A 26,342-nucleotide genomic window follows, 5' to 3' on the forward strand; every position below is an offset into this window, starting at 1 on the left:
CCATGCTATCTCAATGGCTTAGGGCAGATTACAGATTAGCGTCGCCTATTGACTGCATTAGAGTAAGAACGAATTCACCCAAGCTGCCCAGGAAGCTTACAAGGATACTGAGTACCTGTCACTGTGACAAATGTTGCGTGGAGAGAGAGCATGAGCTACAAAGAAAGTCCAGAGTGACCAAGGGACAGCAGGTGCAGCTACGTGTGTGTGTGTGTGTGTGTGTGTGTGTATGCGTGCAAAAGTGCCACTGATTAACAAGGCAGCAGATTTTAAAGTTGTATTTCATATTGTATATTAATGTAGCTTCTTACCAAAAAGTGCAGGTGAGAAATGGTAGGAGTGGTCACAGGCTTTGCAGGCAGATGGTTCCAGGTTTAATCTTTGGCATCTCCATTTTTCATGGAAAAATGCTGCCGCTCTGAGTAGGCATTATTGGGCTTATTATAAGGCAGCTTTCTGTGTTTCTTATGTTTGTAAAAGAAGAGTCGTTGTCTCTTCCGTCCACATAACCATGTGCGCACACTCAAGGAAATGCCTCTTCTAAAATAGCGCTTGCTTTGCTATCTGCCAAAAAAATGCATCTTGCTTCAGAAACATTGTTTTCCCCTTAATGCCACTGTTTGCAAATGTGCATGCAGACATAATTGATCACACAAACTTAATTAATAGGTTAATCAAATAAGAGTTTCAGCTGATGAATCAGTCGAAATGTCTCTAATTGGGCTTGTCGCCCTGAGAATAGACATCGGCTATAGACCAAGTCTGACAATTTCTTTTTCATACCTACTTGGTATGGCAGCAATTGCACAAATATTTTAAGCTGAGGTCTTTCCCAGCCCTGTCACCTAATTTTAGGCCTTCCCCATTCCAAGACCAACTAGAGATCTGTTAACTGGAGGAGCTGGGGGTGGCCTGTGGAGCTAATCATCATCATCATCATCATCCACCCATCTGACTGGGCTGATCTAGCCACTCTGGGAAGTTTCTAGCAAAACATAAAATACATGATAAAAGACACTCCCAACCAGGCCTGCTTGGCTTCAACATGGCGGCTGCATCTTGTGCCCATGGACCATGCCCTCAACTTTTCTGAATAAATCTGTGCCTCTGTCAGCTTGTTTGCCCATTCCCTCCCAATCCCTTTCTCCATCATGTCAGCTGGACTGTAAGCTGGTGGGGAGGGGCTAGGGTGTTTTCTTAATATTTGTGCAGTACCTAGAAAACATTAATTAATTAAATGATATCAAGTTAAAGAGCTGAAGTGAGATTTCAGCTGGCAACTTCCTGGCCTGCAACTCACCCTTTTATCCACAGCACCATCCCAGTTCTCTGCAGCACCTTAGCTCAGCGGCAGGTGAGTCCTGGAGGCAGGGCAGGCCCAAGATGTGTCATTGCCTGAGGCAAAAAACAGGACCGTGCCTCCCTGTTGCACATAACAGAAACCAAGCAGGCTGCTAGATTAATCTTCCTTCAGTTATGGCAACAGAAGAGCAGGCTAAGCTTAGGCAGGCCAGGCTATGCGGCACCCACAGTGCTCCTGCAACAGAGTGGAAAGGCCAAGGGGCTGTTGCTGCTGCCTATTACCTCCCCCAGCAGCAGCCACCTGTCAGGTGTGAAGCAGGTGAACACCTGGCTCCGCCAAAAGGGGATTAGCAGGTAATACTGGTCAGCTGATCAACAGGGCCTGCAAAGTGCTGGACAAAATGGTGCTCTAAAATGGGCTCCTAGGAACAGACAGTCAGCCAATGGTCTAATATCCAAAAGCTCCTTTCAAAGTACTGCACAAGCACTGCCTGTGATGGGTGTAAGAGTTTGGCCCAGTGGTCGGATTCGGTTTCCTAGCCCTGCCTTAAACCCTAGGGAACTGTGTTTTGCTTGTTTTTCTTCCCACCCTCTGTCTCCCGAAAGGACAGTATTGGGACCCCTTTTGTATCCTGGCAGCAATGGAGGATGAGACTCCATTATGGGCCAAGAGGGTCTCCTTGGCTTGCAAAAAGCTCCCGATTCATTCTTTAGGGAAGGGAGCAGAGCGTAATGGCACCTCAGGTGGAGGGAAGGAGGTCCACCTCACAAACATCAGGAACTGGAGTTGAAGATGAATGGGCTTTTTAGTAGGTCTAGGTTTCCTGCTGAAAGCTTGCTGGGAAAGAAAACTGCTTGAAGCAGGTAACTTCCTTCCCTGCTCCAGTATGCGTTTCACTTGGGTCCCTCTCTTGCTTGCAGCTTGGAGCCAACATTTTGATATTCCTGTGTACCAATGTCATTGGCATCTGCACCCACTACCCGGCCGAGGTGTCGCAGCGCCAGGCCTTCCAAGAGACCCGGGGCTACATTCAGGCACGGCTACACCTGCAACGTGAAAACCGCCAGCAGGTGAGGAGCCATTGTGGGGGGGCCAGGGTTGGGCTGCAGCCTTGAACGGGAGTTGTGGTGGGCAGGACTGCCAGTTAAAGGGCCAGCTTGGCCATTCAGTTCCTGATCTTGTGTGGCTGGCATTAGGCTGCTTGGGGACGAGAAGATGCCAGAATTTTGAGAGTCTGGCAGTGTTGGGGGGATTGTGAATTGGGACAGAAGGAATGTTAAGGTTGGAAGAGAAGGGTGGATTATCTGTGACTAGGCTGAAACTGGTGCCTTTAACTTTGGTGTGTTGTGTCAACATTCTTGCTCTGAGGGGAGTATTTATGTGGCTTTCTCTCTGCGGTGGTGGGCAGGAGCGGCTCTTGCTATCAGTGCTGCCCCAGCATGTTGCCATGGAGATGAAGGAGGACATCAACACAAAGAAGGAGGACATGATGTTCCACAAGATCTACATCCAGAAACATGACAATGTCAGGTACCAAGCTATTGGGATATGGGGTGTGTGTTTGCATGTGTGCACCCATGCCTGGGAGTGACCGAGGCCTAGGAGTGGCAAGGACGTCAGTGAAGCAAAGGCCGTTCTACTGTAAACATGGAAAACTTAAACTGCAGGGCACTTGCTTTTCGACAAGACGTGAATGGGTGGGTCGCTGGGTGCGCGAGTAGAGAAAATGTTGGCTGGGTTCCGGGTGGGTTTATTAAGCCAGATAAGACAGAGACCCCCCAGGCTGTTAGCTCCTTGCAAGTTCCTATGCTCATTTCCTGTCTCTTCTCACCCCAACAGCATTCTGTTTGCTGACATTGAGGGTTTCACTAGCCTGGCGTCCCAGTGCACAGCGCAGGAACTGGTCATGACACTGAACGAGCTGTTTGCCCGTTTTGACAAGCTGGCTGCGGTAAGTGTGTCTAGCAGGATCGGCCAGTGAAACAGCTGACCTATGTGGGAATGATGGTCTGCCTGTGCTCATTGGAGGAATATGTCCCAGTCGGGGTTCTTGCAAATGTCTGTATGTTTTAAGCATACACACCTCCCTTGAGCTTTGTGCTTATTACAGGTATGCCTGCAGCAAACACAGGTGCCGTGTTAAGAAGTCCCCATAAATGTTCAGCTCCGGTACCACCTCCTTCCCTATGTTTGTGGACAAAGCAAGACCCTTTAAGGCACACCCCACAGCACTCTGTTTATTCTTATAAGTTTACTTCCCCTATAGAAGTACAGTTTTTGGCTGCTGGAGGGTCTTTTTGTGGAGCAGAGGCATACAACAATAACATACAACAATACAAACAACCAAATAAAAGACTTCCTTTATCCTGTATCTGGCCTCCTTATTTACTTCTTATAAACTGTTTCCTTTATGAATAATTATTAAGATTTTTCTAATTATAACTTAAATATCCACAGTGTTATGCTCACTGTATGTTATGTTCACGTTTAATGAGGGTGGATTTGTATATTGGGGGTTTGTGTTAATAATAATAACTAAAATTCCAATAAAAAATTCCAATTCAAAATGAACTGAGGTGAGATGTGCTTGGAAGGGGCATGTTGGAGTTTGGGGTGGTGGTATTTCTGACTTCCTCCTCCTCCTCCCTTTGGCAGGAGAATCATTGCCTCCGCATCAAGATCCTGGGGGACTGCTACTACTGTGTCTCTGGACTTCCAGAACCGCGGGCGGACCATGCCCATTGCTGCGTGGAGATGGGCGTTGACATGATCGAGGCCATTTCGTGAGTGTGAGAGGGGGAAACAGTTTGGTTTGCGAGGGCTGCATGCGTTCCTTGGGATAGTCAGTGCCTCGCCATATGCATGTAACATGTTCCTTGTGACAGTTTCCAGAAAGGTAACCTTTTTAGCCTGTCACGGCGATCTTTGGGGCACTTTTTAAAGACTAATACATTTTCTACGGCATAAGCTTTCGTTGGCTAGGATACCACAAAATTGTGTGTGTGTTTGCTGTTTCGTATTGCACAATGGGCTAGTTTGGATGTACGGTAAACCGTGGTTTGTCGTGATGGGAACAAGCACCAGCTAGCCTAGGGTGTTTGTGCTCTCCCCACCTCTAGCGTGGACTGGATGAGGGGACTTGAATATTCAGATTAATGACAATTTATCAGTATATCCATTTCATAAACTCTGAACTTTGTCTGAAGTAAGCCCACTTCATAACCCATGGTTTAAAAAAGGTAAAGGGACCCCTGACCATTAGGTCCAGTCGTGGCCGACTATGGGGTTGTGGCGCTCATCTCGCTTTACTGGCCAAGGAAGCCAGCGTACAGCTTCCGGGTCATGTGGCCAACATGACTAAGCCGCTTCTGGCGAACCAGAGCAGCGCACGGAAACGACGTTTACCTTCCCGCCAGAGCGCTACCTATTTATCTACTTGCACTTTGATGTGCTTTCGAACTGCTAGGTTGGCAGGAGCAGGGACTGAGCAATGGGAGCTCACCTCGTCGCAGGGATTCAAACCACCGACCTTCCGGTCAGCAAGCCCTAGGCTCTGTGGTTTAACCCACAGCTTATTTCAGATAAACTCTGGTTAAAAAGAATTGTCAAGTTTGGATGGAATGCCAAGCTTGTTAATAACTTTTGGATGGAATGTCAAGCCTGTTAATAACAAGCTTGCAAAATCTTCCAGTCACCCCCTCATGGCCACTCTGGAGGAGGAGTGGAGATTGTGTGACCCTCACAGGTGCAGCCTGTTCCCATCATGATAATCCGTGTTTTATCAGGATATCTGAATCAGCTTACAATGTGTGAGATACACCAGCCATCACTGTGGCAGTTTGCACATATGCTTGACGCACAACATTCAGGTGGCAACATCCTTCTTTATCGCAGGTCACAGTACAGAAAGCCAAATTCGTTACTTCTGCATTTATACAGATCACTGAATGGTTTAAAAAACTTAGTATCTCTTTCACACTTGCAGCAGGTTGGATCCTGGCTTGATAATAGCTTATATGAGATAGCATCACCAGGGCTATGAAGCAGAAATATCTAATCTCAGTAACTTGAAATGCAAAATTGTGGAACTGAATAAATCATACATGTTTGGGAAGCTACTGTTATGCTCCCATAATGTTCTTAGTGTTGCTTTGGCTGGCAGTCGGGAGGGAGGTGCCTTGCCCTCCCTTTGCTTCCTGGCCATTCCTCAGCACCCCTCCTCCTCGTCCTCAGAATCTTCATAATTCACCAGGCATTGCCTATGTAATGTCAGGATTATCTTTACAGCCATATGGTCTAGAAACTTCCTTTTTGCAACACCCCCGCCCCCCATAAAAGCCAAAGTCCTCTCAGGGTGTCAGTTCTCTGTGCCAAGCCCTGTGCGCTTGTGCAGTGTCACTGAAGGAAATGAGAAAGGAGAACCCCATGGGGTTATCGATGGACAGCTGTGAAACTGCAGCCCCTTCCAGGGAACCGAAATGCTTTATCTATAGGCCCATTTTTTGTAAGACAGAAGCATCTGTGAGGTGAAGAGGTACGTGATAAAAGCCAGCAATGCCACCAACTTTGTCCTTGCATCTGAAGTCACGGGTGGCTGTATTCTGTGCCCCACACTGCACCATCCAAAAGCGGCAGCTGGTGCAGCAAGATGCTGTTTGGTCCCTCAACCCTCTGGAGCAGGAAGTCTGTTGCACAAGCAGAATGGCATCATTGAATACAACCCAGTGGTTTATCATGGTGCCCCACTTCTGTGAGGGCTCACTCCGGTCCCAAGTAGTTGCTATATGTATGTGTAGACACATTAACCCCCCCCCACACACACAAAAACCTAATCTGAACAAAAACACAGAAAATAAAAAGAAGCATACAAAGTCTTCTTTCACAGGTAAATCTTAACTTGACCAACACAAAACCACTGATAAAAGGGTCTAAAGATGTGCTTTGGGTATGGATATGGTGACAAATTAATCTACAGGTGCTTGAGGCTCCATATGCCATATATTCCATACATCAAAGTCTTGGTGCCTACCTTTAAAGCCCTAAATGGCCTCAAAGGCCCAGTAGACCTGAAGGAGCGTCTCCACCTCCATCGTTCTGCCCAGAGACTGAGGTCCAGCACCTAGAGCCTTCCGGCGGTTCCCTCACTGCGAGAAGCAAAGCTACAGGGAACCAGGCAGAGGGCCTTCTCGGTAGTGGCATCCGCCCTGTGGAACACCCTTCCACCAGATGTCAAAGAGATATTTAGAAGACATCTGAAGGCAGTCCTGTTTAGGGAAGTTTTTAATGTGTGACATTTTAATGTATTTTTAATCTTTGTTGGAAGCCGCCCAGAGTGGCTGGGGAAACCCAGCCAGATGGGCGGGGTACAAATAAATAAATAAATAATAATAATAAAAATAATATAAAATTAATTAATAATATTGTATAGCCAAAGCTTGTCTATTGATCTTAGATTATTTTGTTCTCGTACCTCCATCCCCACCCTGGCAACTTGCTTGCAGGAAGTTTCACTGCCCATTTTAACATCAGTTGTCACCCTTAAGGGCAGTGGCCTGTTTTCTTGTACCCTGCATGAATATGACACTTTGTTGATGGTATTATAATCGGTCTTCCCCTGTAAGCATGACACAGACTGCGTTTCTTTCTTCACACGAGTGAATTCATGGGTGTATATGAAGAGGGGGAGGGGTGCTTTGACACTTCCTTTTCTCTTGCTTTTCAGGCTGGTGCGTGAGGTGACGGGGGTGAATGTGAACATGCGTGTCGGGATCCACAGTGGGCGTGTACATTGCGGAGTGCTGGGCCTACGCAAGTGGCAGTTTGACGTCTGGTCCAATGATGTCACCCTGGCCAACCACATGGAGGCTGGTGGCAAAGCTGGGTAAGTCCAGTCCCCATAGGCCTGAAGAAAGGCAGGGGCAGTGATGGCCAGTGGTCAGGCATGATGGCAGTAGGGAGTCCTAGAACTTGTGGCTGGAGAGCCACAAAGTCTCTGTCTTTGGAGTAAAAGGAGGAGAAAGTTGGATTGGTGGAATTACTAAGAGGTTGCTCCATAAAGAGGAATGAGTTGATAGCTGGAACTGTAGGGTTGTGTCTGTTGCCTGAGACAGATCGTGTGGAGGTGAACAGCTTGTACATGTATTTGTGGGTAGGCTGGAGGAGGATTTGTGAGCTCCCCCTTGGCGGATGTCACAAGCGCTGTCCAATAGGCGCCACCTTCCCTGTCCCAAAGGGCCTGCCCTATCCTTGATACTTGGAAGTGGGGGTTGCTGTTATCCAAAAAATGAGGCAAGGGTTTATTTTTAAACAGCAGCCATTGTCCCGCTGCCACAAAGATGCATTTTTGCTGGGGCAACGTTGTCTGACCACCTCAGCCACCTCCACATGGCTCTGCCCACCTCTGTGCCAGGAGAGGCCCCATAGTTTTGCATAAACAAGCAGCTTGGTTCGGCCAGGACTTCAGCTTGCTGGTGGCATGAGCTAAACCAGGCTCTCTAGTTTTGGTGGTCATGGTCTTGACCCAATGGTGGGGAACTGGATCTAAGCTTGCAGGCCAAGCTTGACAGGTGGGTGGGGTGGACCACCCTGACAAGCACCTGATAGCAAGTGGCCCAATTTGGCCCTCTTGGTTTGGAGTCAATCCTTGCAGGCAAAGTCACTGCCATCGGCTTATCCCTGGCACTCTTGCAAATCCCTGTCCCCACTGCTTGAAGTGGCCTTGCAGGCCACAAAGGAGGGCCCGTGGGCAGGAGTTTCTCCACTACTGCATGGGCCAGGTGTGGTGAAGGTGACCAAAGATCTCTTCCCTTGAAGCTTCTCCAATGGCTTTTCCCAGTTGCCACCTGCAGCCTCTTCACACTTCTACTCCCTTCATTCAACACAACACTCTTGACCCCAACTATCTCCCTTCTCATCTCCCCTTCTTGCACCCATGAAAAGCCACCAGTCATTGCCTCCCCCAGTCCTGTCTCGGTGGCTTTCAGCCATGCTGTTCCCTGTTCCCGCCTTAGTTCCTGAAGACACACCTTCGAGGCTTTCCCCTGATATTCAGCTTAGTCCACTTTTATCTTCCCTTAATCCTTTTGCTACCTCTTCTAATTTTACTACCCACTTACTTGCCCTTTCTGTTCACTTGCCCATCGAACCTCCCATGAGAGGTGGGAGATTCTCCTTCATTGGAGGTTTTAAAGCAGAGGTTGGATGGCCATCTATCATATATGATCTAGTTGAGATTCCTGCATTGCAAGGGGTTGGACTAGATGACCCTTGGGGTCCCATCCAGCTCTGCAGTTCTATGGTTCCATGATTCTAGCCTCTTGCTCTCCAGCTTCGTGGGCAGAGACCAAACCACTTACATGTTGAACGGTGTCTTCTTCTTCCTCTCGTGCATATTAATTGGCAGTTGTAGGTGTGGCTCAGAGGGAGTGGGAGAGGGGGGGCTCCACCTGAGTGACAAAAGTTCTGTGCTAGGCGGATCCACATTACGCGAGCCACGCTGCAGTACCTGAATGAGGACTACGAAGTGGAGCCAGGGCACGGGGGCGAGCGCAATGCCTACCTTAAGGAGCACAACATCGACACCTTCTTCATCGTGGGCTGCAGCCAGAAACGAGTGAGTCCTGGAGGGGCTGGGGACTGGGGAAGAATATCACAGCAATTTGCTCTTGTGCAGGGGTCACGAAAGGCTTTCCCACTGTGGCTCTTGGGCAGGTCTCCCCGTTTTCTCTGTCTTTTTAAAGGGAAGCCTCTAGCCCTCCTGGAAAAAAGTTATGGAGCAAAATGTGAATATACCTTCTGAGGTATATGTTTCCTGGTACTGAGATAGGTTCCCTGTTGCTTTTAGACTGCAAATGTTTGTGTGTGTGTAAGTAGAACCAATACTGTGTGATCCCTCAGAATCACAGCAGGACATACCTCCCTTCCATTAGTAAGTCTGAGGTGGTTGGGGGGTGGTAGTCTCTAAATTTGTGTTATGCCACTTTCCCCACGGCAGTCATTGTGTGTTATGCAGTGCGACCCCAGTGGTAGCAATTTTGTGACTGGCACGCCCTGCACACTCTCAAAATTTGATATGTGTCCCGTGGCCCAAAAAAGTTGCCTCCCCCCCTTCTCTAGGGTGTGGAGAGTTAGAAAACGTACCTGCCAGCCAGCAGGGCGCTGCTTATGCCCTGTAGGTATGGTTCATGGGGAAGGTGAGCATTCTGCTATCCAAAGCTGGAGCAGTGGAAGCTGAAACTCTGGCCGGCCAAGATGAGCAGCCTTATTCCAGGGGAGGGTATTGGAAAGGGCCTTCTCCCCCCCCTCCCCATGGCCCCCTCCCCCCCCCCCCAGCTTCTTTGTTTGTACCTCCATGACCTGTTTTTCTCTCGGACAGAAAGAGGAGAAGGCCATCTTAGCCAAGCTGCAAAGGGCTCAGGCCAATTCTACCGAAGGACTGGTTCCTCGCTGGGTGCCCGAGCGCTCCTTCCCCCGGACGAAGGACTCCAAGGCCTTCCGACAGATGGTGAGTGCCAGCGAGGGACAGAGAGAGGGCTTGCTTTGGGGGCACACCCAGCCAAGAGGGTGGGAGCAAAAGGCAACCGGGCTTTGATCACATTACACACCTGCTTGCAGGTCCTGGGTGGGTAATGATCTGTTGTGTACATTTTACACTATTTATTATCCTTAGAGAAAGAAATGGAAGCTTCCACAAGGGCTTGCTCTCACGAATGTTTGAGCACAGAGGGTTGTAGCCAACTTAAGAGTAGACCTGTTACTCTTCATGGACCTAAGTTAAGCCATGTCTTAATTTCAATGAGTCTGCTCTGAGCCAGGCTAGCATTGGCTACAACCCATAGTGCCCATGGCAAAAGCCTTGCCTGTGTGGGCTTTTCTGACTGTGTGGCAAGCTGGTCACATGGCAGCATGTGCAGGATCTGGTCTCTTCGCTTCTTATTATTGGCGCAGATGAAGCTGATGTCTCTTATGGAGTCCAGTATTAATCTACTTTGCCCAGATTGATTGGCAAAAGGACTTTGGGTGGGGGTCTTTCCAAGGGCTGCTTATGTGAGCTCCTTTTACCCGAGCGGCTGGGGAATGAGCATGGCGAAATCTACGCATCCAGAGCCTGTCTCCACTGCCATTTGGGCTGCTTCACACAGGCTCTTGAATGCCAGCCCAAGTGGGAAAAGCCTTAAAACATCCTCAGAGTGCTTGAGAAGGGAGCCACAAATAACTTCCCTCTTTGGTGGCATGGGTGGCACAGTGAAGAAATCTGTCGTGCTTGATTCTGCGACTTGCAGTGGAGCAAAGGAGAAAGCATGTGGAATTAAGGGAGAGGATTTCTCTGAGGCTTCTGTGCATTAAGGCTGTTTATAGGTCAGAGCAGCACCTTGACTTGTGCCAAGGAGACAATAGTGAGCCCTGTGCCAAAGGAGTTGGCCCAGAGTGAGGGGGGATGGGGATAGGGTGGGAGTAGCTGTTTAAGGCCATAGGCCATAACCATAAAGTTGCTTCCAGTGCAGTTGGATTACCAGCCATAAAACCGAACGTGTCACATGCCAGAGTTACAGTTTTACCCCACTTGCAGCAAATTGCATCCATGAGAACCAGGCTGTTACTGATCCTAGCAGCTGAAAAAGCAAATAATGTCCCCACCCTTTATGTGATGTACAGATAATATATTTGATGCTCAGCAAGCAGGCTGTTTTTCTCTTTCCTTGTGGCATGAGCCAGTTGGAGGCTTTGGGCTGAATCTGCTCACGTAATTTTTCTAAGATCACAAGGATGGCATAAATATATATATAATGTGGGAAGTCCTCCTCTATCTCCCTCCCAGCTCAGCGTGAACCTACCCATGTTACAAGAACTTCCTTGGAGACTCTGTTCTTCCTGAACCCTTTTGCCATTTGAAGTAAATTGAGGGCAGCGTTACTTGGGATATGACCTCCTTGGTGGTGGAATCCAAACTCTGGAAGTCCCTCCCAAGGGATATTCACGCATTCCCTGATCTCTGTTAATTTTTGCTGCTGTTATTGATCTAGGCTGTGCCATTCCAGGCTGCCCTCAAAGTTGGAAGAGAATCTCCCGCCTTCTGCTAGCTTTTGGTCATTGTTTATTGCTGCTAACTTGATTGATTGATTAGTTCTTGATTATTATTATTTTTAAAAAAACACATTAAGTCTCCCCTCGAATTATATTTATTTGGGTTCTTATTGTTAACCACTGTGTAGTTGCTTTGGCTCAAAAAGGCAGGATATAAATTTTCTAATAAATAAAAGCCTAGATCCATATGGAGATATTGAGTAGCACCGCTTTTTAACTTTGGAGAGGAACTGGGTTTTGAAATGAGATGTCGGCACACCAGATGTCCAAGAGTCTGCTTGGGTGTTGCAGCAGACGCGAAGAAGCATAGGGAACCTCCTCAATGTGTGTTTTTGAATATGTGTGTGGAATGAAGCCTGCTGTCTTTCTGTCTAGGAGTACCCTCCATGAGGACAGCAGAAGGGCAGATAAGTAGACTACACCACCAGCACAAATCCAGCTATTTACCCTGTCAATCTTTTAGAGGCTAGCTGACCAATGTTAAAAGGAAATCTATTGATACCATGCAGATAGGGAAGATCTGATGAGTTGTGTCAGCACATCATATTTTCCCTCGAGATAATCATCCTGAGAGACCAGCTAATTGGACAAAGGAGGTGTCAAATATCCTAGAAACAAGACGACAAAATTACTTTTGTGCCTTCTTTTTGTTTTTTGGAAAAAAAAGTTATGGAAGGGATGGGGGTTAAAGTAGGACAGCATTGGTAGAGCACATATGCTGCATGCAGATGGTTCCTGGCATCAGTCCCTGTTGTCTCCAGTTAAACAGATCAAGTAGAAAAACCTCTACACCAATGTGCTGTAGTGGTTAAGAGCAGTGGACTCATAATCTGGGGAACCGGGTTCGTGTCTCGGCTCCTCCACATGCAGCTGCTGGGTGACCTTGGGCCAGTCACACTTCTCTGAAGTCTCTCAGCCTCACTCACCTCACAGAGTGTTTGGTGTAGGAGAGGAAGAGAAAGGAGATTGTTAGCTGCTTTGAGACTCCTTAGGGTAGTGATAAAGCGGGATATCAAACCCAAACTACTACTACTACTACTACTACTACTCTTCTTCGTCTTCGTCTTCGTCTTCTTCTTCTATTAACCCGAGACCTTGGAAAGAGACTGTCAGAGTTGATAGTGCCAGGCTAGGTGTATAAAGAGAGCCAGTGTGGTGTAGTGGTTAAGAGCGGTAGTCTCGTAATCTGGGGAACCGGGTTCGCGTCTCCGCTCCTCCACATGCAGCTGCTGGGTGACCTTGGGCCAGTCACACTTCTCTGAAGTCTCTCAGCCTCACTCACCTCACAGAGTGTTTGTTGTAGGAGAGGAAGAGAAAGGAGATTGTTAGCTGCTTTGAGACTCCTTAGGGTAGTGATAAAGCGGGATATCAAACCCAAACTACTACTACTACTCCTACTCCTACTACTACTCCTACTCTTCTTCCTCCTCCTCCTCCTCCTCTTCTTCTTCTTCTTCTTCTTCTTCTTCTTCTTCTTCTTCTTCTATTAGCCCGAGACCTTGGAAAGAGACTGTCAGAGTTGATAGTGCCAGGCTAGGTGTATAAAGGGACTAAAGAGCAAGTATGGAGTAGCAGCTAAGAGTGTTGGACTAGGGACTGAAAGACCAGGCTTCAAATCCCCACTCAGCCAGGAAGTTCATGGGGTGACCTTGGCTCAGTCACCTTCTCTCAGCCTAACCTACCTCACATGGTGGTTGTGAGGATACAGTGGGATAGGGGGAGAACTGTGCCCACAACCGAGAGCTCCTCAGAGCATAGGATGGATAGAAATGCCAGAAAGTAAATTGGCTTCCTCGGCTCCTGAATACCTGGGGCCCAGCTCTCTCAGGGGGAGGCACAACAAGGGGCTGAGGGAAGGAAACTCTTTCATGCTTCTGGTGGACTGTGTAAGCAGGCACAAATTGGGTACCATGCCCATGTCACCCCAACCCACCCACCCTGGCTCCATGTTGGCTGAAACAGGATGGTTTTCAAAATGTCTGGAGACCCAGATGTGGGGCAGAGCTAAAAAGTGCAGTGTTCTACAACTGGAGAATCACAATTAACCGTTTTATCTGAAAACTGAATGGGTGGGGGCAGAGTGTGGATTCTTAAAAGTTTGGCCTCTGGTGAAGAAATGTCTAGTTACAATACGGATTTTGAAGGCATTGGGAGTACATGGCCTTCTGAGCTTTGCCAAATGAATCCAAAGCATTTGGGTTTCTTGGGCTGTTTAAGAAATACAACAGCTATCAGGACAGAAGGTGCTTGCTTCAGGAGCTAGGAGGATTATTTTGAAGCATTAGGGCTGAGGGCCACATTCACATGTGAAAGAGCATTTATTACCACAGAAGGCAGGAGCAAAGTTATGGGGAGTTGTTCCTTCATGTGAAAACAAGTAGAACAGTTCTTCTCCACATTAGAGGAAAGTCTTCTGTGTGTAAAGGGTTTTTGAAGTGGTGGCTTTTGTGGGGAGCAGGAGAATGTCCAGATTCTCTTTTTATGGCTTGTTGGTTGGGTGGGTGTGTTGCTAGCGGCCATTCTGAGCAGGTGGATTTTGCCTGGGGCAGTTTCAGTGCAGGTTGTTTCCAATCAGGCACTCACCTGAGCAAGAGGTGAGGTGAGCGGCTAACTAGGAAGAATTTCGTGCCTGAATTAGTCTGGACTATCTTGCTTGGGTGACAAGAATGAGAGTTGCTTGTGTGCTTGTTCGATGGGTAGGGGAACCTCCCAAGGTTTTCTGGGCATTCATGTAACAAAAGCCTGAGCCCTTTCTGCCCTTAATCCGGTGTTTCCCCAAGTTATCGTCTGATAAGTAGGGCACACCTTTTCCCGCCTCCATTTCATCGGAACAGATTTTATGTTGAGAAAATGTGCAAAAGTAAGAGGAGGTCTCTTACTTCTCAAAGGAGGTCGCCCCCTAGATTTCTGTGCAAGACCCCGGTGCCAGGGTGCAAACCTGGTTTTGCTACTCAGGCAGAGATGTAACTGTTGGCCTCCTAGGGGGCAGGTAATTCTGCCATGTCTATCTATACATGGAGTGTATTTACATGCTCCAGTTGCACCCAGTGGAGTGATATATCAGAATTAATTGCTCCTACTAGAGGCTGCTGCAAAGGGGCAAGGCAAGGTCTATGAGTTTTATTCAGCTAGGTCCTACTCAGTGTAGACCAACTGAAATTAACCAACCTTTGTTAGTCATGGCTGTTAACTTCAGTGGGTCTCCTACTTTGAGTCGGACAAGTGTTGAATGCATGCAGTGCATGCATTTCCTTTGTTGCCAAGTACGGTGCGGCTCAAATTACATAAATTGTTAAATTTATTTCATGGCACACAGTTTAGGATTTACTGATCTAGCATTGGAAGGAGTAATTCTTCCCCTCCCTGTTAATCATCCACATTCCCCCCACCTCCCAGTATATAAAGTTTAGGCTGGGTCTGCCTATGGAGCAGAATGAGGTCTTGAGACCTGGTACATGTGAGGCTTGCAACAAAATATACAGTGGTACCTCGGGTTAAGTACTTAATTCATTCCGGAGGTCCGTTCTTAACCTGAAACTGTTCTTAACCTGAAGCACCACTTTAGCTAATGGGGCCTTCCACTGCCGCCACGCTGCCGGAGCACAATTTCTGTTCTCATCCTGAAGCAAAGTTCTTAACCTGAAGCACTATTTCTGGGTTAGTGGAGTCTGTAACCTGAAGCGTATGTAACCCGAGGTACCACTGTAGTAGGATTGAGTGTTCCTGTTCAAGATCCCAACCACTTTTGACCTCTTCTGTTCCCACTTCACATACAACTGGCCAGCATTCTCTGCCCACTGAACATATTTGGGCTGCTTTGAGGGGGGGTTTTCCAAAAAAAATAAATATATACTGGCAAACTCTGGGGTTCTTCTGTATGTTTATGTGTGAATGGTGCTATTTTGACTACGCAAGGTGTGGGGTCACTTCTGTGTGCTCCCCATGTAATAAAAGAAGCATAGCTGAGAAGAGATGCAGCTTCTCCCCTCCTTTCTCTGAGCATGGAGTACTCTTCTATGGAAAAGCTTTCAAAAACGTTCCTTCCCCTCTTTCTTGCTTAGAGTCGGTCTGCTCTACTGCCTCCGTTGTGCTGCAGGTGTCGAGCACATCTCAAAGAGAGTTTTGGAGAAAGGTCCCCTTCTGGACCCAGCTTCCTTCCCCTGCTATCAGCCGCCACAGCCAACAGCTCTCTCTCTCTCACCCTTTTCTTCCCACCCGCCGGCACGCCTCACCCTTGGTCTTTCTAGGAGATCTGGAATCTTGCTTCCCCTGAGTCTTTCCTACTTCCTTCCTGTGACCTCGGCACAATGCCCTGCTTCTCTAAGTCTCCCTCCTCCCAGCCCTATTTTGCTTCATAAATTGCATGGAGCATTGTTATAGCAACAGTTGTTGCACATTGGGGCAGCTATTGTTCCCAATTTGTGTGTGACAGGGAGGGGGAGATTTCGAAACTAACATGGCTATGGCCATTATCTTGATGTGCTGGCTAACTTTAAGACTTTGGAAGCATTTTTTAATATATAAAAAAATAAGTTACTACATGTTGTTTGCTTTGTGAGATTTTCACAAAAAGCCAAGGTGACAACCTATTTAAATAGCTGGGATTCCTCAGTCGGTAGAGCATAAGAGTCTTAATCTCAGGGTTGTGGGTTCAAGGCAAAATATTCCTGCATTTCAGAGGGTTGGACTAGATGACCCTTGTTGTCCCTTCCAACTCTACAGTTCTATGAGTCTATGAACTGAGTGAGGCCTTAGCATGAAATCTACCAGCTTCTGCACAATCCTGAGAGCCTTGGCTTTTATTTCAAACAAAACAAAAGCAAGTTTGTAGCCCCCACAGCCCGTGTATGAATGAGAAAATACAGATGGCTACGTTTTTGGCTCTCATGGCCAGGGTGTGACCCACAAGACCCTTTTAGCTGATCACCAATGCTTAAGCAAACGGTGTGACATTTTAATTCTGAGTTTCTGCAGAATGACCTTGGCTGTGCCTCTACACACTTGTTCCACGGCTATGAGGGCCCTTATTGTTAGATGTTGATAACTTTATCACAGAGCCTGACCGCATCTGAAGGGATCCGATTGTGCCACAAAATATACTCCCAGCCCACAGACACGTTTCTTGAGAATAGATGGCAGATCCCCTGATACTGAAACTGCCTTTCCCTGGTTTCAAAACCAAAGAGTGTTGGGGGGTTTTTCAGTGAGACTTCGTGCATTGCAACAATTTTTTTTCTCACTGCACCTTCCTTTTTCTGTGCTGGAAAAATCCCATTTGCCCTGCTTAAATGAAACATGGTTGTCTAGGGATTTTAAACACTGTCAGCTCCGCATTAAGGTTGGTTATTTAATGCAATATCTATCCAGACTTCTTAGTCTAAGAAATGATAGGTCATAGAGACTATCTCAATTTCTGGCAATATACTTGTATGCAGAACCTTGTACCCGCTACCCTGATTTCAAAAGTGTAAAGTGTAAATTGAGCAAGATTTTAAGCCAATTTGCATAATTCCAGAGTTTTTAAAAAACCACCACTACCACTTAATGTGTTCTTCTTCATCATATTGTCACAGTTTTCTGGTTGCTAAGGGACGACCCGTGGTCTTGTGCCATTCACTGTGAAGGGTTGCTGTTACTTTGTTGATTGCTCGATTGCAGGTTGTTGCTATGGCACTGGTTGCTCAGTGGGTTTTGTGGTGTGGCATCTGTTGCCATGGCATTCTTTGCATCTTAGGAGGAGCTTCATTAGCATGGTAGGAGGAGCAACTCTGCCAGTGGTGGCAGTCCATTGTCTGACATGGTTTGGTAGTGGCTGATTGGTTGCCACGATACTAGTGGCTGTTGCATGATCTGGCAGTGCCCTTTGCTCCCAGCAGCTGTTGTTGTAGTTTAGCTACTTCAATACAGTGGAACGGTTTGTTGGTGGTTCTGGTGCCTCAGGAAAGTCTCTGGGCTCAGGCTTTGACTTGTGCTAGGAGCCTGGGAGTGAAGCAGTTTGGGGTCACTTCAGCCCTACATGAATTTCTGAATTACTTACCTTTTCCTCTAATTATGGTTGGGTCACTTCCTGCTCAGATTAAGCCCTACTTGGCCAAAGGCGTGAGGGCAAAAAACTGTGTTGTGGTCACCAGCAACACCCTTTCCCCCAATGCCCCACATATCTGCTCCCAGGCTTCTCACATTCAGGTCTGGAAAGAGATTAAAAGTGTATTCAGCTGGATGATGACCAGGAACTCTCTGCATGTTGGGGATGTCACAAGGTGGGGCCAATGTTTCTGTTATGTACTGAAGTTCTCACCCTGGGCCAGCAGGGGGATACTGTAGATAGTTATGCAAATAAGGGATCGAAAGTGACGTTCAGTGATTGGATAGTTTTAGAAAGTTGTTACAGTAACGTTGTACTGGAGCTCTATATAAGCAGGCTGACTGAACCCTTTAGTTCAGTTCAGTTCTGTCCTGGCCTGTGAATAAACAAGAGCTGTTTGAAGAATCGCTGTGTCGTCTGATATGTTCACCCACAACTTAACAGTTTCTTCCACCCATACACAGTCTGGGCCCTTATGAGTTTGACTCAAGTGCCTGAACAGGACTTTAGACTTACGGCTATCCTGTTGAAGAGGAACCTGTTAAGATGGCCTGCTTTCAGAGGCTGTTGGATTCCCGAAAGGCCTTGGGCAGTTTGGGGCTAGTGTTTCTGTCAATGCTTTGCTGTGTGGAACATGGAGGTGATTCAGACAGGTGAATAATCACTCCCGCTAGAAAGAGTCCATTTGCTCCTTGGTTTGCTGCACTGGCTAGCATGGTGTTGGCAGTAGCGAATCCAACCAAACGGAGGTAACTGTTCATGATTGCCATTATTGACACAGTAGATTCAGTGAAGGAAGAACACTTCCCCCTCACTGTTGTAACCTCACAAGGCCATCCACTGGAGGGTATGTGACCTTCTCCATCTGAGCCCATATCCAGCTGTTAAAGACTCCCCAGAGGCCAGCTGCGACTTATTTGCTAATCATTTCAAAGGCAGAATTGCTCATATCTCCCCTGACTGGAATGCCTCCTTTACTGCCGTCTCTGTGATCATGTTCAGAACACCACTGAGTCACATTTTGTCACCGAGGCCTGAGGCCACCGACAGGCTGCTCTGAGGGATGGGGGCAGCCTGGTGCCTGGATGCTCAATCCTTGCCCTTCCTGGCTCATTACATCTGCCTGGGGTAGTTTCATCTGCTGGGTCTAGGGGCTAAAAATGTCTCTTTCTGAGATAAGACTACCTTTTAGAGAAAATTAAGGTATAACCATTTTCCTGCATTGCAGAGGGTTGGAATAGATAACCCTTGGGGTTCCTTCCAACTTTACAGTTCTACGATTCTATGACCATTCTTGATAAAGGGCATCCAAAGATTCCCTCCTCCGCCCCCGACATTACAAACATTCCATTTGGGGGCAAGGTTCTTGAACTGAAACTCAATCGAGACAGGATGGAGCTACTATGCATGGCTTATCTGACCAAGAAAGTGTGGTTCAGCCTGTTCTGGCTGTGGTTAAGGATTAGATCTGTAGTCTTGGTATGCTATTTGGACGGATGTTATTCGGACAGAGAAGTTAGGCTGGCCTCAACTAGAGCCAGGGCTTTTTCGGCTGTGGCTCCGATCTGGTGGAACACTCTGCCACAAGAGTCCAGGGCCCTGCGGGACTTGACATCTTTCCGCAGGGACTGCAAGACAGAGCTGTTCCACCAGGCCTTTGGCCAGGGCACAGCCTGACTCCCTCCCTCAGCAATCTTCGCGGAGCTCTGGCCCAATGGTTGCCAGTGGCTTGAATAAATTAATTTTATAATGAATGGTTTTAGAGTGTTGTTTATGCTGTACTTTTGTACTGTTTTATTGTTGTTAGCCGCCCTGAGCCCGGCTTCGGCTAGGGAGGGCGGGATATAAATAAATTTTATTATTATTATTATTATTATTATTATTATTATTATTATTATTATTTTGGTGGAGAACCCAGTTGCTTTCTCGGCTTCTAGATCCTTTTTACCACCTTGGGTGGTACACCAGATGTGGTTTCTCCTTGGCCGAGATTCCAAGCTGTAGTTTAGTATGCACTGATAACATCCCATTTTGATTATTGTATTTAGTGTGTTATATGAGGAGACCCTTTAGAAGCTTCAGGTGGTTTAAAATACTGAAGATTGCTGCTGGGAATTTGGGGTTTTGATTGTCTCTCACCAGTTTTGAAATCAACGGTGGTGGCTTCCTGTCTGCTTCTAGGTACGATTCAAAGTTCTGGTTTTGACCTTCAAGTCTCTAAATGAGTTGGGTGACTCTGGAAGCCCATTTTCAAGTGCTCCCTCCATCTAAGGAGAAGTGGGAGGGGGAGCCAAGATGGAACTTTCTCTCTGTTTGCACCCTGCCTTTGAAATGTGTTCCCCAAGAGAGATTTGCCTTGCACTGACTTGGTTTATCTTCTCAGCACCAGGTGTATACCATTCCCTCCCCCCAGGTCTTTTTGCTACTGCTGTGTAGCAGTAAAAGGTAAAGGGACCCCTGACCATTAGGTCCAGTCATGGCCAACTCTGGGGTTGCGGCGCTCATCTCGCTTTATTGGCTGAGGGAGCCGGCGTACAGCTTCCGGGTCATGTGGCCAGCATGACTAAGCCGCTTCTGGCGAACCAGAGCAGCACACGGAAACGCCGTTTACCTTCCCGCTGCAGTGGTACCTATTTATATACTTGCACTTTGACGTGCTTTCGAACTGCTAGGTTGGCAGGAGGTCCTGATCTTATGTGGTTTTAATAACTGTATGTTATGCTCTGCTGTTTTAATATTTTACGTAGATATTTCTCTATTATTATTATTATTATTATTATTACTACTACTACTACTACTATTATTCATATTTTATTTTTATCCAACCTTTTCTCCAAAGACCTCAAGTTGGTATTGATGGTTCTCCCCCTCCGCATTTTATCCCGGGTTTCGGTTGAGAGGTGGTGACTAGCCCAAGGTCAGCCAGTGGGTTTCATGGCTGAGTGGGGATTTGGTCTCCCAGGCACTCTAACCACTATACCACATTAGCAGTATTTTGGTGAAACAATACTTAGCAGGATTTTAAACAACTCTCCTCCCAACCCACCAGCTGATTGGCAGGTGTGCGTGTGTGTGTGTGTGTGTATGGTTTGGGGGATATGACCCCAGAGCCCTAATTGGACCCCCTAATGGACCACTGCACTGGAGATTCCCCACCGCTCTCACAAATAAATAAATAAATAAATAAATAAACAAATAGATATTGCAGGTATTGCAAGACTAATAGCATTCCCTCACAGTTGTTAGCCATCTCTGCACTTTAGACATTCACAGTAAAGATTGTGTGATTATATATTAATGTTCTAAAAAGATCACAAGTTCTACATTTTTTGTGCATGTGTATACAATTTTCTTAAAATCTTCTGTGAACACTTGAACACTTGAATGATATCCACACTGTGGAGAAGTCTTCTAGCAAAGCTCTGATGGGAATCCATGCTTTTGACTTTCTGGTGTCTCTTGAATACTGTTTTTAGGACAACAGGCTTTTGCAGCTGTTTGATTAGCCAGTCACTTGGATGATTTTTCGAATTGTTTTTAATGGCTCTTAATATTTTGTTGTTGCGAACCACCCTGGTATTTTAAGATAAGGTGGTACAAAAATACTTTTATGAATAAATATAAATATCTGTTTCCTCTCTGTGTCTCCCTCTCCTTTCTCAGGGTATTGATGATTCCAGCAAAGACAAGTGAGTATCTTGCCTTGCTCTTGGGACCCTAGCAGCGGGTAGGGAGGCTGTGCCAGCTAGAGCCCCTTGCCTGTGTTGGGACAGTCTGGGAGCTGATTCTGCAACGAGTGGCGAGATGAATGTGGGGGGAGGGACTTCACTGGCAAGGCTTGCTTTACTGCCACTTGATGCCCACACAACTAGTCATAAAACTGGGACATCTTTCCCTTGCAGCCGAAGCACGCAGGAGGCCCTGAACCCTGAAGATGAAGTTGATGAGTTTCTGGGCAGAGCCATTGATGCTCGAAGCATTGACCAGCTGCGCAAAGACCATGTCAAGCGCTTCCTGCTCACTTTCCAGAAGCCAGAGTTGGAGAAGAAGGTACCTTCCCAGTCTTCAGCTTTCAGTCTGGACATGGAAATCCCACCCCTCTTTGTTCCAGTTCAGGCAGAACCACCCCCACTCCCCACTGGTAACTTCTCTTTATCTTCTCCTTCCACCCTGCAGTATTCCAAAAAGGTGGATACCCGCTTTGGCGGCTACGTGGCTTGCACCGTCCTTGTCTTCTGCTTCATTTGCTGTATCCAGATTGTCATCTTCCCGCAGTGAGTGACACATATGCAAGAGTACGTTTGTCATGTACTCTTTCTGCAAACGTGGTACATATGAATTTCATGCCCGTGTGTTCATGTGCACACGCAGTGAAGGCACACGCTTCACAGGATCCCAGTATGTGCAGTGGGTCTGCATCCTACACTTCTCCATTGCTGCATATGGTAGCCATAGGCGAGGTAAGGTGGCATGTATAGATGCATAGTCCTAAGCACACCTAGTTCTCATAAAGGCTTATTATGCACTACTTGCCATCATGTGCCACCAACAGATGCACAGGACCCTCAAGCCGCTGATTCCCAATCAAGGCACACCCTGACGCTGTGGAAGAAATTGGGCCGGGGGAACCTCAAAGTCATAGGAAGCTGCTTTCTACCAATTCCAACTATTGGCCCCTTCTTGGTCATTATTGTCAGCACCAGCTGGTGGAAGCTCTCCAAGATTTCAGACGGGAGTCTTTCTGCTCTCTGCCTGGAGACACCAGGGATTGAGTCAGGGACATCCTGCATGCAAAGCCGGTGTCGTACCACTAAACCACAGTCCTTCTCTCAACTCCATCTCCTTGTCCACAAGCGTGGAGGAACGCTGCTTGAACCAATGGGTTTCAATTTCCAACTGGATAACCCAAGATATCCCTCATATATTTAGCCAACTCTGCCTGGATTCCAGTCAGTAAAATTATTTGCTGCCACAAATGTTTTAGGGGAAGAATTTCAGTTGCAGTTATTAGAGAGCATAGATGTGCTGTCTATCTGTGAGTATATTTACACTTTGAACCACGACACCCAAGTTCCCCCTCTCGCCTGTGTTACACACCTGATGCAGAAGGGGTTGGCAAATGTCCACGTGACAACATTGTGAGAAAAGGCGATATGCTAGACTGATTAAATGGCTAATTTGGGGATATCATTGAGCGAAGGAGGGGTAAATGGGGAAGTGGGGAGAGCACAGTCTGTGGTTGTGGAGGTTTTCGCTTTCAGGCTGATTCTTAAGCAAAAAGAGGAGAAGTGACTTACCAACACAGCCAAACTGGTCTTGGGAGTCAGGGGTCACCACAAGTGGAAAACCCACACAATACACTATTTTAAATTGTTTTAATTTAACATTCTGTCTTGCAACAATATGCACAATATTGTTAACTTACACAGTACTTCTGCCTTCCCTGCACCTGGGGCCTGGATCTTGTTGGGGCCACAATTCTATCATCCCTGACCATTGGCCACACTGACAGGGACTGGTGGGACTCCACCAACATTTGATGAGTGGTGGAAAGCCACACGCGTTATGGTGTTCTCCTGACTGGTGGGGCTGATTCTGCCTTGTCTCCCCGCAGCTCCCCTCTGATGCTTGGCGCCTACATCAGCATCTTTGTCATCCTGGCCACCATCCTTTTTGTCTGTGGCATCTACTCCTGCCTTGGCGTAAGTGATTTTCTCTTCATTGGGACCCCATGTCTTTGTGACTCCTCACTATCCCAAGGACTCCCTGACCTTCCCTCTGCCAGCCCTTGGACCCCACTTGGGAACACCCCTTATGCCTTTTGAGGGTGCAGTGTGTGGGTTCAGTCTGGTTCCATGTGCAGTTCCTGGGCTTTTGCCACAGTGTCACCCCCCTGCCCCTTAAGCCCTTGATATGCTGGGCTGAGCAGAAGGGCCTGCTGTCCTGGTGTCAGGTTCCTGTCCATTAAGGGTGAGGAAAGGCAAAGCAAGTCAGCAGCCAGGAGGAGAAGGGTCCCTTAGTTGCTCAGGCCAATGAACAAGTTGGGTCTGGAAGGTTTTACATGGATCTGAGAGTATCTTCTGACCACCTCTGTCCTACTGTACCTAAGAGGCTTTCTGGCTAATCTCCCTGCAGTTTCCTCCTCAGACCAGTCAGAACACAGGAAGCTAACTTCTGTACCAAGCCAGACTATTTGTTCTCCCGGTGCTGCCCTGGCTGGCAACTGCTCTCTAAGGTCTCTCAAACCTGCTCTGTTCAACAGGTCATGCCAGGGAGTAGGCCTGGGACCTTCTCCATACCAAGCAGGACCTCTGCCCCTAAGTGCGCAAGCTAAATCCCCACCTGTTATTGCCTGGGTTCAGAACCTGCTGTGGGTCTGAATGCTAACACCTGATTCTGGTGTAACCAGGCTGGTGTGGGTGAGGGGGCAGTCAAGGCTTGTTCTAGCCTCTTGGGCATAACGGGGTGTGTGGTGGCGGCCCCCCCATCTCATACGACCTCTCGTGACTCCCTACAGCCTTTTCCAGCGGCCTTGCAGCGTGTCTCCCGCAAGATTATCCAGTCCCGAATGAACAGCACGATTACTGGTGTTGCTGCCATCCTGCTGGTCTTCATCTCTGCTTTTGTCAACATGGTATGAGGGTTGGGAGAGGTGGGCAGGTCTTGCAGTGAGGCCTTGACTGGTGTGGGGACAGTTGAGAACCAAGGCGATATGGGAGTCAGGAAAGAGCACAAAGGTTGCTCTAGGCTGGAGATACACACACACGAGAGAGAGAGAGAGAGAGAGAGAGAGAGAGAGAGAGAGAGAGAGGGACTAAAGTGGTTTGAGGGAGTTATGCACACGCTTCTCATGTCCTGCTGTTCCCCGGATCAAGCAGGTGTTTGGAACAGTACAAAATTGTATTTACCAGTGGGCAAAAGTGGGAAGAAAGTATACATTATGAGCAGGATTCAGTGGCGTAGCGTGGGTTGTCAGCACCCGGGGCAAGGCAAGTAATTTGCGCCCCCTAACCCGTGGATTTGCGCCCCCTAACCCTAACCCCCAGATGTTGCGCCTGGGGCAGCCGGCCCCCCCTGCACCCCCCACGCTACGCCACTGGCAGGATTCCCACTTCCAACCCTCTCTGAACCTTCAACTCTCCAAAGAACCCTTTGTCTGTCTGCGGCCCCAGAGCCCAGGCATTGGCTCTCCATTATCCTGGTTGCCATAAGTCTCTGGCGTTGGGCGGGATCGGGCAAGCCCAGAGCAAACAAGAGCAGCATTGAGTTCCCTGTCAGCCCTACATAGTCGGCCATTTTTCCCCCCTCAACCCAGTTTGCTTGCAGCCGGCTCCGCCTCCAAGACTGCGCTGCCGGGTTTCTCAACATTACTCCAGCCGCCGTGGGGCCCTGCCACCTACATGCCCTCAACTACTCGTTGGCATCAGACACTCTGCCCTGCCAGGAAAATGGCGCTTCTAGCTGCAGCTTCCCTGAGGTACGTGTATTTCAGAAAGATCGGGGCGGGGGGTTGCATGAGGTGTGAAGAGTTGTGGGTGGGACTTGGGGGTTCAGTCACTGGGCCTGGGGTCAGCATTTACCTCTAAGTCCAAGGATGGTCTCTCCTCCCTTCGTTTACATCCTTGCTCCCACAGAGTGGCTTGATATCTTGTGGGTTTGTGGCCCTGACCGGGCCTTGAAGGTTGCTCAAGTACAGTGGTGCCTCGCAAGACGAAATTAATCCGTTCCGCGAGTCTCTTCGTCTTGCGGTTTTTTGGTCTTGCGAAGCATGGCTATTAGCGGCTTAGCGGCTATTAACGGCTTAGCGGCTTTAAGAAAAAGGAAACAAACTCGCAAGACGTTTCGTCTTGCGAAGCAAGCCCATAGGGAAATTCGTCTTGCGGAACGACTCAAAAAACGGAAAGCTCTTTCGTCTTGCGCGTTTTACGTATTGCGAGGCATTTGTCTTGCGAGGTACCACTGTATGAAATCAGAGGTGGGTGGCATATCTGTGAAGACAGGAGGAGAATGTAACACAAAAGGATCCTGCTGGTTCAGACCAAAGGTCAATTGACTATCCTGTCTCACACAACCCAGGTGCCTGTGGGAACTCCACAAGCAAGGCACGAGGGTGATGATCTACCCCGGTTGCTTGTCTGTGGATAGTGGCTGTTGGTAGAACCATCCTCTGTGAACTTATCTAATCTCTCCTTTAAAAAAATATTGTGGCAGCAAACACTATCCAAATTAAGAGTGGGGAGAAGGAAAGGTCACGCTTGTCTCAAGGGAATGAGTGTGGGCTTTGGGGAGCACGTCTAGCTGTTGTAAGGGGCGTTCTGACATCTCTATCCTTTCCTCCCTGCAGTACTTCACTTACTCGGTGTTGCTGAGTCTACTCGCTTCCTCTGTTTTCCTGCACATCAATAGCCTTGGGAAGCTGGCGTTGCTGATAGGGATGGAGGTGGTGTACCTGGCCATGGCCGAGGGCCCCCAGGGGGTGTTGTTCAACAACTACGACCTGCTGGTGGCAGCTAATGCCCTGTAAGAATCCCCCCTCTCCTCTGGGACTGGAAAAATCTCAAACCTTCAGCCCCTGGGCCTTGAAGTTGTCTGGGTGATTTAAAGTGGGGAGGGTCTTCCAGCTTTCACCCTGCGCTTGTTTTCTTCCATGTTGCCCTCAAATATAACTTTTCCAAACAGCCATGAGTAACCGAGAGAAAATGGGCCCAGCTACAAACCACCACAATAGCAAATAACATCCGAAACAAATATAATATAGCACCGTGGTGGTGGTTTTGTGGCCCTTCAGATATCAGCTGAATCGTGGATTCCCAAAGGTTCTCATTCATGCATTATCTCATGAGAGGGGCTTCTTATTCCTTTGGCACTTTT

At 47.8% G+C, this 26,342-nt stretch overlaps 1 protein-coding gene across 7 annotated transcripts in view; it reads left to right on the forward strand.

Annotated features, from left to right (window-relative positions):
- The window catches only part of ADCY6 (adenylate cyclase 6), a 934,310-nt gene that overhangs the window by 10,883 nt on the left and 897,085 nt on the right, over positions 1–26,342 (forward strand). For all 7 annotated transcript variants that reach the window (XR_014521148.1, XM_083484415.1, XM_083484413.1 and 4 more), the window contains 14 exons: positions 2,224–2,373; positions 2,712–2,833; positions 3,143–3,254; positions 3,959–4,086; positions 7,026–7,184; positions 8,774–8,915; positions 9,678–9,806; positions 21,135–21,160; positions 21,374–21,521; positions 21,648–21,745; positions 23,086–23,173; positions 23,989–24,105; positions 24,787–24,948; positions 25,816–25,991. Coding sequence is in view for 6 of the 7 variants with exons in the window: in XM_083484415.1 (XP_083340541.1) it covers positions 2,224–2,373; positions 2,712–2,833; positions 3,143–3,254; positions 3,959–4,086; positions 7,026–7,184; positions 8,774–8,915; positions 9,678–9,806; positions 21,135–21,160; positions 21,374–21,521; positions 21,648–21,745; positions 23,086–23,173; positions 23,989–24,105; positions 24,787–24,948; positions 25,816–25,991 (1,757 nt within the window). In the remaining variant the exon portion in view is untranslated. The remainder of the gene's footprint in view (positions 1–2,223; positions 2,374–2,711; positions 2,834–3,142; positions 3,255–3,958; positions 4,087–7,025; positions 7,185–8,773; positions 8,916–9,677; positions 9,807–21,134; positions 21,161–21,373; positions 21,522–21,647; positions 21,746–23,085; positions 23,174–23,988; positions 24,106–24,786; positions 24,949–25,815; positions 25,992–26,342) is intronic.

This window comes from Podarcis liolepis (assembly GCF_965112155.1).
Source record: "Podarcis liolepis genome assembly, chromosome: 2".
NCBI lineage: Eukaryota > Metazoa > Chordata > Lepidosauria > Squamata > Lacertidae > Podarcis > Podarcis liolepis.